General features: G+C 27.7%; 1 protein-coding gene across 3 annotated transcripts; it reads left to right on the forward strand.

The window, feature by feature from the left end:
* The first annotated feature begins 4,934 nt into the window (after window positions 1-4,934).
* Window positions 4,935-9,222, forward strand: LOC114166606 (nuclear transcription factor Y subunit A-3-like). Of its 3 annotated transcripts, none has more exons than XM_028051356.1 (6): window positions 4,935-5,361; window positions 6,318-6,607; window positions 6,880-7,028; window positions 7,105-7,179; window positions 8,141-8,308; window positions 8,514-9,222. In XM_028051356.1, exons 2-6 carry the CDS (start codon window positions 6,358-6,360, stop codon window positions 8,898-8,900), a joined length of 1,029 nt encoding a protein of 342 aa, XP_027907157.1. In that variant the 5' UTR covers window positions 4,935-5,361; window positions 6,318-6,357; the 3' UTR covers window positions 8,901-9,222. The 3 variants fall into 3 exon arrangements, with proteins under 3 accessions (XP_027907157.1, XP_027907158.1, XP_027907156.1); XM_028051357.1 differs by having other exon boundaries at window positions 4,935-5,189; XM_028051355.1 differs by having other exon boundaries at window positions 4,936-5,276.
* The last annotated feature ends 3,018 nt before the right edge of the window (window positions 9,223-12,240 follow it).

Below are 12,240 nucleotides of genomic sequence, written 5' to 3' on the forward strand. Positions count from 1 at the left end.
TCAAACCATCTAGGTAAGTTACTCAAATTTATTAATACATATTGTTAGTGTTTTTTTATGAATTCTTATTTAATATTCTACATTTGTTGTTTGTAGGTATTAAAAAATTAAAAGAAAAATATGTTCTCATGAGTGAAAATGAATCTGATAAAGAAGGTACATTCTATTCTAGTAATTAAAATTTTCAATTTCAATTATTATATCATATCTTTTTTTTCTATGTATAGATAAATCGAATGCAATAAAATTAATAAATATTTTGGTTATTATAAAATTTTAGTAATGTGTAATTATTTAGTTTTTATATAATTATTTGAATTTTGTGTAGTAGTTATTCAATACTTTAATTTGAGATTTATACTACTATAACATTTTTCTTAATATTTGACATCATGAAAAGAAAAGAGTATGTTATTTTAATATTTAATATTTTGATAGTATCAGGATTTCATTGGTGTGATTTATAAATTTTTTTATATAAATTATTTAATTGATAGTTGGAAGAGTAAAAATATGGGTATGGGTATGAGCATAAGAATATACTCGTTATCCGGTAGGAATGAAGATATGTCAAAAGTTGTATACCCGCTGGGATTGGAGATGACAACAAAGATGAAATTTTATGATCATAATTGGGATGGGATTAGAGATGACAAATACACCCGCCCCGTGGGTATTGCCCAAACCCGTCCCTGTTTTGACGGAGAATCCCCGCATTGACTGGGTTTGGGTATGGGTATGGGTATGGGGAATCCTCGACTTTTTCAATTAGGTATGGTGATGTACATATCCCCGCCATAATACCGTCTCCGCCATATCTCCGTCCTCGTTTAAATTATTAAAATATTCACAATTAATTAAGTAATCCTATATATATATATATATATATTATTTCTTTTAATTATTTGGTTTGTCATGAAACGCATTCATCTCCAATATATTTTTCATCTTATTATAACATTTATATAATTATGTTAAAATGATGTATGTCAATTAAAATCTTTTTATGTCTCATATTTGAATATTTCTATTATTTTTTTCGTATTTTTATTTATTGTATATTTTCCTTTCACATGAGTATGTCTAATACTCTCAAATTAAGTGTTTAATAGCATAAACATTTCATTTACTAGGTAATATAATTTTTTTACTTATTACTATTAATTTTTGTTTTATTTAAAGAATTTTTTTGTTTCGTTAAAATAATTTTCGTTATTTTTTAACCATTAAGTATATATATTGATATTTAAAAAGTTTTCTGAAATCTCTAAGGTTTTTTTTTATCTTATCATACTTTTAATTATACATTTGTTTTCCTTTGTACGATTTCTTTAATAGACTTTCAAATTGTTCATTACATACATACATACATACATACATACATACATACATACATACATTTTAAACATCGTTAGTAAAATGGACCGAATTCACCAAAATTTGACGAAAATGAGTACCTAATTGAATACAAAACGAAAATATGGGTCAAATTAAATAAAAACAAAAAAAATAGGGGCCAAATTGGATAAAAACAACAAAAATAGGAATCAAATGTATGTTTAAACCTTATTTATATTAAGTTTATATTGTGGAAAATTATAAAAAAAAATTAAATAAAGATTGAATAACAAAGTTTAAAGAAGACATTGGTTTATAAGAGATAATAGGTATTTTTTTTCTGGCTATACGATTTTTTTCACCATGTATATGAAAGTGTGTGAGGAGAAATAAATGTTAAGATTTATGATTTGGAAACAAAGGTTGGGAAACACATATATCGAAATTGAAGTATACATTCTCACATGATCTCTCACATATCAAGGTTAATATCTTATTATGACTTATGTATGTTAGATTTATGATTATTTTTAGGATGTTTGTCCCAAATCAAGTTTATCCCAAATTATATAAACCCTAATTATGATTTTAGGGATTCTTTTATGAAATTAGTATGAACCCTAATTATAATTTTTTCCAAATTAGTATAATCCTTACATATGAAATTTAGAGATTTTATGTTTTTCACTACGTATAATTAATTTTTTAAAGTTTTGAATTTATATAGTGTTGCTTATTTAATTAGAGTGGTATGAGTTTTGTAATGTTTTGCAATGTGATAATTATGATTTGTGAAGATAAATTTTATCTTTTTTTCTAAATAAGTGAGATATGATAAATTTATATTACAAAGATTATGATAAAGAGTAAAAGAATTGATTTTTTTTTAAAGAGGAAGGATTGTGATAAAGATGAAAAAAAGGCATTTGGTTAACTAAATTTGAGAAATTTCATGGGAACCAAAAATTAATGACAATGAAAAACAAATATCTAAAGTTCCTAGAGTTGCATATAATAAATTTAAAATTTTATTAAAATGCGATTCGGGAAAAACGTCTTCAAATTTGTCAATGACCACTAAATCAAATTGATGAGGTATAAAGAGTTTATCTAAAATGGTATTGGTGGTTTGATATCATGATATAATAATGAATGATAGTCATATTTTTTTTTATTTTACTATTACGTGTGTTTGTTTTAAGTAAAAAAAATAAAAAGAGAAAATAAAAAGTTTTTTTTAACTAAAAAATTAATTATATATAAAAAATTTAATTTGACATCCTTATAATTTTTTTCTAAGTTTTGACACTATGTCTATGCACCGTGTATCTCCATACATCTTATGAATTTTTATCTTTCTACTTTCAGAAAAAAAAAAAAATTAAAACTGTTTTAGAAACACTAAACAAAAATAACTTAAACTATTCTGACTTTCCAAATTAAATAGTCTTAAAATTCTTAATTGTACAAGTTGAATTTTAAGTAAAGCAGTTTTAAATATGATTGTATGATCAACTTAATTTAGTGCAGATCACCTTCCATTATATCCACTTTCTGTAATATAATATATTGTATTGTAACTCAACATAATATGTTGTACATAATATATATTTTTTAATTTATCTCATGAAACATAAGTTGCAATTGTCTTCCATTAAATTTAAATAGTAAAGAAAAGCAACAGGGTATAATAAGGAAATGAAAAGGACAACCACCTTCCAAAAATAAATTTAAAATATTGTTACGGTTTTGCTAATATATCATAATTTTTGGTAACCATAGGACACCATGATTAGCTACCAACACTTATGGGTCGTCATTTTTTATTTTATTTTGTAAGACATGACAAAATTCTGTCCTTCCTGATAATCTAATTTTATGTTCATTATTACATATGTGTTTTGACTATATAGCATATATTATGTTTAAACTTGTTTTGATTGGAACTCAAATATGCAAATTGAGAAAATATGTGGCAACTCACTTTTTAAATTAGATATAGAGAGAAGGTGGTGTACATTTCCATGCATAAACTTTTCAACCATTCCTTAACACATACACTTCTTATTATATTCAAAATTTACTCAAAAATATACATATAATATTTTCTATATAAACACATGTAATGGTTATTTTTACAAATTTTGAAAGTGTCAAAAATTTATTTAAGAGAGTATAAAAATTTAAGAGGGCAAAATATAATAAAATTAGAACAACAAAATTATAATAATTTTTCTTTATGTAAAAAAAAATAAATTCTGATTTATCTTAAACTTAATATTTTTAATCCGTTAGAATGTTTGATAGCACGACTTTTACCAAATTTCAAGTTTTACGGTCTTCTCAATAACTTTGATAATCACTTGCATCAAAATTAACTTCTAACAATAAAGAGAAAGAAGAAAGACGAAGATTATTTAATAATTAATAATTATTTAATTCAATTTATATGCTTTTTTAATCTTAAATATTAACAAGACACAACTAACTAGGTAATAATAAAAAAAGTAGACGCTATAATAAGCACGTCAAACACATCTACTTCATTTTTATTCTAGTTTTTGAAACTATAAACACAATTTATTATAGTCTCTAATTTTATAAATATTTATTTTAACACTTGATATATAGAAAATATTTTTTTTTACTATTTTTTTTTATATTTTCAGTTGCCGTGATTCTTTTAAAAAATAATAAATTTTACGAAAAAAATATTCATAATTTTTGATGTCATTATTTTTATTCTTCATAATATAAGATAATAATAAATATGTAAATATATTAAAAAGTTAACTTAAAAAATAAGATGAAATAACTCATTTTAAAACTTTTTTTTTTAAAAAATTGAGTTAAAATTTAAAGTCCAGGTGTTAAGATTTTATCATATTCATCCAAAATATATTCGATGGTTTTATTACTATTAATATCTAATTTAGAGAGGAGTATTAACGATTTCATGTACATAAAAGTTCACTTCTAAATAAAATAATACTAACAAAAATAATATCATTTTAAGTTTTGAAAATGAGAAGTACCAAGTCATTTAAAATTTTGATAATTTAAGAAGAGTGGAAGAGTAGTTAATGTTATAGTCCTTCATCTTCTTGCACTTTTTTTTCTGTTTGATGTGTTAAAGAGGTAAAGATTTAGGATTAGTTCATGAAAATCCATGAAAGATAGATAAGAAAAAGGGAAAGGTAGTGTGAAAGAAAAAGAAAAGTGAAAGAGAAGCGCGTGAAGAAGAATGAAAGAAGTGAAGAAGTGCATTTATGAAGAACACAGAAGTCTACGAGTAGGAGGCATCACAGTCTGAAATGAGGTTGAAACTTGCAGCCCTAATATTTAAAACCAAACCCCAAATTCCTATGAAAATTTCAACGTACCACAACACGACAATAATCAATTGCAGCCCTTCAATATTTTATTGTTACTTTCCAAAACCCTTTTATTCAGATTAGGATGTGATCATATTCACATCGTCATAGGTCAATGTCACCATAGAAAAAAGGTTACTTCATAAATGGATTTTATTTCATGGTACCCTTTTTCTTTTCTCCCTTTAACGTTAATGACGATAATATAATAATATTTTTTGATAATGGAGAATTGAGAAAGCTGGTGGTGTGGTCTGTGGAAGGTGAGTGGTGAGAGACTACACTTGAGTTTTGAACCTGAACTTAATTGACTGTGTTAATGCAGAGATATAGAGAGAGAGAGAAAGAGAGTTCATAGTTTTTCAAGTCTGTGGCTGTGTACTTTAAAGGGATCAGAAGCAACACAAGTGAAGGGTTAAATTCAATAGAAAGTTTCAAAGTGGGTGATGAAGTGGAGGAGTGTGAGACAATAGTGGGGTACCACTTTCAGTTTCAGTTTCTGTTTCAGATTGAGAGTTTCTTCTTAGCTTTTAAGTACATACATGTACATGCACACAGCTTTTGGTTAGTACCAAAATCCCATTTTCTTGTTTCTCTCCACTTTACTGATTTCTCAAGATGTCTTTCTCTCTTTTTACTGTTCCTTCCCGTACGTCTCTTCCTTCATTCTCTTTTTCCATTACTGTTTATTTCTCTGCCAAAGATTTTGTTTTTTTTTTGAAAGAAGTAATCTTTTTTTTTTGGCATGGTAGTAGTGAATCTGAGGTTGGTCTTAGATAGAGGATTTCTTGTTATGTGTAAGGCAGACAGGCTTGTATATGCTGATGGTTGATACGATATTGTTGTTGTTTTTGGTAATGACTTTGTTTCTTGTTTCTGTGAATATTCTGGGAATTAACCATTTTTGAAGAAGCTTTTCAAATTTGGCATGCTTTTTTATGCTGTTAAAAGTCTTTAAAAGATACAATTCCTTTTCTTTCCACTCCTCACTTTTCTTTTTTCTTTCTTATCTCCTAACATCTCTATATTTTTGTTTCTCTTTTTATTCACAAATTCATTTAACGGTTCACATGCATTCTATCTGTCTATTTTGTTGTGTTGAATCAAGATTCTTTGTTGGATTGCTTTGTAAAGGTTGTCGAAATGTAGAAGATTCCTGTACTCATACTTTTTAAAGAAATTTATTAACTTTCTTATTATTATTGGTATATATGTTTGTTAGTGGGTGAAAACCACAGTTCTTACTCTACACTTTAAACAAAGGAAACTTCTGGTCTCATGCGATTTCTTCTTGCTCTTTAGGAGTTTCTGCATGGCATTTCATATTGTCTGATTACTTTGCTTTTAAGTGTGTTTACTAAAAGATAATGTTTTTCTCTTCCCTATATCTTTTTTCCAATTCATAACCTTCATTTTCTGGATATACACATGCCACAAGGTGACATGCAAAGATGGTAGTTTTTTCTCATACACAAGCTATAATTGTTTTAGAACAGTAGCTGCTTCAACCTTTTTGACTTGTTTTGTTGTGCATGTGTGAACTGAAATGTTCATTACTAGTTGCTGAGAAGTGTTTTTAGATCATAGTCTGTTCTCTGTTTGTAGGTAAGTACTCTAAGTAAGGCTTGATCCATTGAGGAAAACAATGAAGAACTTAATTGAGAAACGCTCTGGTTCTACCCATCCTTATGCCCTTGGATGCTCATCATGGGGGGCTTCCTCTGAATCTGATGTTCAGCAATCATCCATGTCCAGAGGTTTGACCTTGAAAATGGGTGTTCTGCCGCAGCAATGCCATAAGACTAAGCCATTGAATCTTCAATATCAAGACCGAGATTCTTCTTCATCTCAATCAACTGGTCAATCTTATCCAGAAGTTGGTTCAGCTCAATCAGGTACTTCTAATATATACCTATGTTTTCACCTAGTAATGAAGAGTAAAATAATAGCAATTTATGATTATGATGTTACTGTTAGAAGTGATATTCTCCTTAGAATGCTTAGTGCATGTTTGGTTTAAAGCTCTAGAAGTACATTTTGATCCAATGCATGGATTGAGAATGAAAGATCTGTTCAAAAGTGCTTTTGAACTCTCCAACATTAATCCTGATCATGCACTTAATCAATATCAGAAAACACTTTTTGCTTAATGGATGTTGGTAAATAGGTCAAATTTCAGTCCAGTGTAGCAATTCTTCTGCTTGTTCAACACTTAACACAACTGGGAGAAAAAGTATGGAAGGAGTAATCAGATCATCTGTTCGGGGTCAGGATTTTACCTTCCCTCCTTCACAACTGTGTCACAACCGGCCACTTGTAAGTTGATGCATGATTGTATCTCAGTGAACTGATATTGTTTGCAAAATCTCTTTTCTTATAATTTTCTTTTCAGGCTCATACTGCATTCCATCTTGCTGAGCCATGCTTTAGTGGCCTACTAGCTTCTCCATATGGGCCACAACCTAATGTAAGATACTGGAGTCTATTCATTTTTTCTTTTCTTTCACTATTTGTTTATTCTTGTCAGCTTGTCTTCATCTCAGTGAGTTAAAGATTTATCATGCAAACAAATTGATAAAATAACTGTATGAGTATGACAGACTCATGGCATCAGGTTATGTTGTATCTGGAAAGTGCTTTGTTTAGATCTGGTGTAATGAGGTTTTCACTTTCTAATTGCTCCACTTTGTGTTTTCTGATTTTGTTATGCTGTTGACTTAGAAATAAGGTAAAGGGGTTTTGGGAAAGCATGCTGCTCTTATTATTAGCAGTTTTAATATGATTGGAAGCTTTCTGAGAGACTTTTGGATATATGTTACTATAAGTAGATGCTATTGTGGTTGATTCCTGTATTCCCTGTTAATACCTTTAATTATACTTATTTAAATGAATCACGAATAATGCCTTTATTTTACTTATTATTATACATCCTTGAGAATCTTTTCAGCAATCATCTATGCTTAATTAGTTTTTACTATTTGTTGTGCCACTGTTAGCTTGCCAACCTTACAGATTCTCATAGTTCATAAAGTATGTTTATGAAGAATCTTTTTGTTTAAAAATGTTTCTTTGCTCTCCTTTGCACCTCATTAGTTCTTATTCTTTCATCGTTTGTATTATTATTATTATTTCTTATCTTTGACTCAAGGTATTCTTTATTTTATAAACTTAATGCACTCTTTACCAGACAACATGGTTACTCTTGTTAACCTTTATGCCGAGTTGTCGAAAAAAGAAATTAGCCTTCTATGGATAATCAAGCTTTGAGTATTTTGATTCTCTTATGACGTGTTGATTCTCTAGTTTAATAAAGTGACCTAACAAAGTTACATAATGCCTTCAAACTTCCATTAAATTGCATCTTAGTAACACTAAGACAAATTATGTGCATTACTATATTCTGAAACATGGTATCAAAATATGGCCAGATTCATCCTGCACAACTCATAGGAATGGCTACTACTAGAATTCCTCTGCCACTTGATCTCAGTGAGGAGCCTATATTTGTGAATGCAAAGCAGTACCATGCTATTCTGAGGCGCAGACAATACCGGGCAAAACTTGAAGCACAAAACAAACTCATCAAAGAACGGAAAGTAAGTGTATTTTTGCCATTTAGAGATGCTGTAAAATCACTCTTAAAGACGCAACTGTTTGTTAAAACTTCCTGGGAAGCACAAAATTCCTAGTTTTAACAAACAGTTGTGTCAAAGAGTGATGATTATACGCCATTTCTCATACTTCTCTTTTGTTTCCTTTTCCTTCTAAGTTCATTTTCTCTCCACAACATTTGTTTTTCAGCCATATCTTCACGAGTCTCGCCATTTACATGCATTGAAGAGAGCTAGAGGTTCTGGTGGACGCTTCTTGAATACCAAGAAGCATGAAGAGTCTAAACCCTCTTCACAGAACCATGGCTTAGATGTTTCAAGCTGTACTCATTTGAAACTGAGGGGAAACATGTCAGAATCTAAGGCTCGTTTGAACTACAGAGATGGTGCTTTCACAACCACATGTTCAGATTTTACTACTGCATCCAATAGTGGTGATCTCTTCCAGCAACATCAACCAGACTTTAGATTATGTGGTTACCCTTCTCATCTCGGAAGGAACATGCAGGGTTACTCTGCTGATATCAGTGGTGGTCGTGGTGGTGGAAACCAGCATCGTCTATCAGTCCTTATGTGATACACCAGCAAGTTATTTTTCTGCATTCAGTTGGAGAAAACAGTTGCCTGTGTTCCATAGGGAAGTCATCCTTGGCTCATATATTACTATGTCTATTGGTTGTCCTAGAACATGGCTTTGATTGAACCTTTGCTAGATTTCAATTATCATATATTGTTGCCCTTGAAATGTTTGGGCAGAGAAGCACATTTAACTGACTAGTCACAACAACGATGTTTCTTTGTGTTGATGTCACATTAGAGAGTTTCGTTTTGAACTAGTGTTTTTGATTGTGGTACCTATTCTATCTTTTGCATGTTGAATCTTTGTTGATTATGATTTTGATTTTTGGCTGGTGTTGGTGTCTTTGGTAACATCAATTTTTTAGGTCCTTGTCGTTTATTGTTTTGGCTTATACGGTTGATAGAGCCTCCACGAAATTTTAGTGGATATTTCAAAGCTTCTTTTGTTTTGCTAAATATCACTACTTCTCAATTGGGCTTTTCCTTTGTGAAAATATCAGTTCATGTTCATGTCATGTTTAATGAGATCATTGATCATGTAGTGGAACTGATTCTGAATCCTTCTTGAAAATTTTCATCTCTTGTAATGGAACCACGTGGTGTAAAATATTCATTGATTTTGTTGATGAATGTTAAATTTTTTGGAAGAATTTGTTTGATCATTTCTTGTGGATCTTTCATCTCAATCATATTTTTTAATCCATAAGACTCGAAATTCAATAACTTTTTTAAAGGGGCTTGTTGATATATATTATTTTCATTTTGTGTAGTTTGGATGCTTAAATTTATCGATATTTTGTTCAAAATAGCCTATGTAAAAAAAGTATCTTTCACCCAATTTAGAGATTTTCACATTTGAATTGTTTTTACTTGAATTTAGGTTTGTTTTTTAAATGTTATTTGAATAAATCAGTTAAATTTTTTAAATTCAAAATTTAATTTTCAACAATATTTTAATTTCTACCATATGTGAATTATGTTATTTAAATAGATGTTTAAGTTACAAATATCAATTCAGTTTTGAGATTATATGGATGCAGAGAATAAAGAGCAGAGACTCTCTGCTTTATATTCTCTATTTTTCTTCTCCTTAAAAAGAAGAAAAATTAAAGAAAGGATAGAGAAGAAAAATAAAATTCAACATGGGGAAAAAAAAGGGAAAATGAGTTTTTTTTTTTAAATATTTCTTTTACCTTTTCAGTGATATTTAAAATTTTCCAATTACAAGTAATCAAAATATTTTCTCAATTGGTAGAACTTTAATTTATTCTGAAATCTCTATTTTGAATAATATTTTTGCCCAAAATATATATTAAATTATCTAAAAATTAAATTACTTTTTTGAAAACTCACATCTAAACTTAAGATTTGGATAATTTTAAATATAAACAAACTTATTGCTTACCATTTGTGATTGAATAAACTACTAGATTTCAATTAAATTACTTTTGTTGATAAAATAACCACATTACAACTTCTGAAAAGGCTTAGGATCATGACGTGCTAAATGAGGAAAGAAAAGAATAATAAGTTTCAAATATTGTTTATTCTTTCCTTGTGCACTACAATCTTTTGTGTCGTGTATTATAAACTATAAAAGCAAACCAAAAGAAATGTTGGAAAATAAATACTCTATACATGTTTTTTTTTCCACACATTTTCATTAATTTTCTACTTGCGCAATATTATGTACACTTAATAAGGATGAATATTCTCAATTTCTATGGGTGGTTTGTAGGAATTTAAAAAAGAAAAAAGTAGTTATGTTAGGGGTTCTCCTATTGGTCTAATTTTAGGTGAAAAAAATGTAGCAAAAACTATGCTGATTGTTGCATTTCTCAAAAATAATTAAAATATACTATTATGTAAAGAAATATTACTCAATTAGAAACTATTATTGAGTGACTTTTAAAATGGTTGATCTAAATATAAAGTTACTCGTAGTTCTAATTTATCCTTGTTTTACAAATTTTAATCACGTGATTCTTTGTCTTGATTTTTTTTTAATAATATAAGTATATTTCAGTAAAAACAAGTTAATAGTAGATAAAAGGACATTTTAGCTAAAATGTTTTAATAAAATAACTACCTTGTGTACTATGAAAAAGTTTATAACGTGTTTCCTAATATTTACGAGAAATAAGGATTTTGTATTAGAAAATAGATGTTATAAAGAGACACAATATTTACATTAAAAAACTTAAAACTTAAATCTTTTTTAAGAGATCCTAACACTTAAATATATTATTAAAAAAATATTTAAATATGTTTTTAGTTTTTTAAATTTATTGCCAAATTGTAATTATCTATGTCTTAAATTTTCATCTTAAACTATAAAATTGAATAAATATAATTTTTTCAACGCAAAATTATTTGAATTATGTTTAACAAGTGTAAAAAATATTAAAATAATTAAGTTAAAATAATTATAATTATTTATTTCTAAAAATTAAAAACCAAAATATATTTTTTAGTATTAATGCTTATGTGAAATGCATAGTAACCCTTAAATTTATTTTCTGTCCCATATTCTTGTTTGTCTGCATGCAATGAATATTGGGTTATTATATGATTATCTCTAATCATAAAAATGATAAAAAAATGTTGTGTAGATCGAGTCTCAGCAGCTATTGTTCAAAATTGTAATAATCAAGTTTTATGTCTTCATAAAAGATTATTCTAAATTTATCTTACAATAAACAATATTTTAAAAAGATCAAATTTAAAAGACAAAAATCAAATCAAATTTTATAAATACGACAAATAACTAAAATTGTTATTAATATCTTAGGTCTTTATATGTCCTGTATTGTTGGGAAAACATTAGATTAGCAATTTAAAATTATATTTAGGATAACTTGTAAGATTGTTATTATAATTAGAAACAAACTTAATATAAATATACAAGTAGTTATTTTGGATTAAATAAGGATTAATTAAATTAATTTTTAAATGAGGTATGCATCTTCTAGATTCAGAACCCTATAAGATTGAGTCATTATTATCCCATATATAATACAATGACGAAAATCCTTTATATTTTATAATCGTATTTCTTTTATTTTGATTCAAAATAATAGTGTTTTAGTTTTTAAGACATTTTTTAAACAGTATCTCAATAACAGTACTATTTACATCGAACAGAGACACTAGAATAATTAAAACAAATAATTTTTAATTAAATTTACATTAATTAAATCTTTTTAACGAGTGTATCATAAATTTAAATAATTATTGTTTTATTCTAGAATAGAGGAAACACAAATGAATTTTCGCATATTTATGGTGATTTTTCCTCTTTAAGTAATAATCTGACCAGTACTCATTTGAGTAAAATA

This window comes from Vigna unguiculata, chromosome 10, assembly GCF_004118075.2.
Source record: "Vigna unguiculata cultivar IT97K-499-35 chromosome 10, ASM411807v1, whole genome shotgun sequence".
Lineage (NCBI taxonomy): Eukaryota > Viridiplantae > Streptophyta > Magnoliopsida > Fabales > Fabaceae > Vigna > Vigna unguiculata.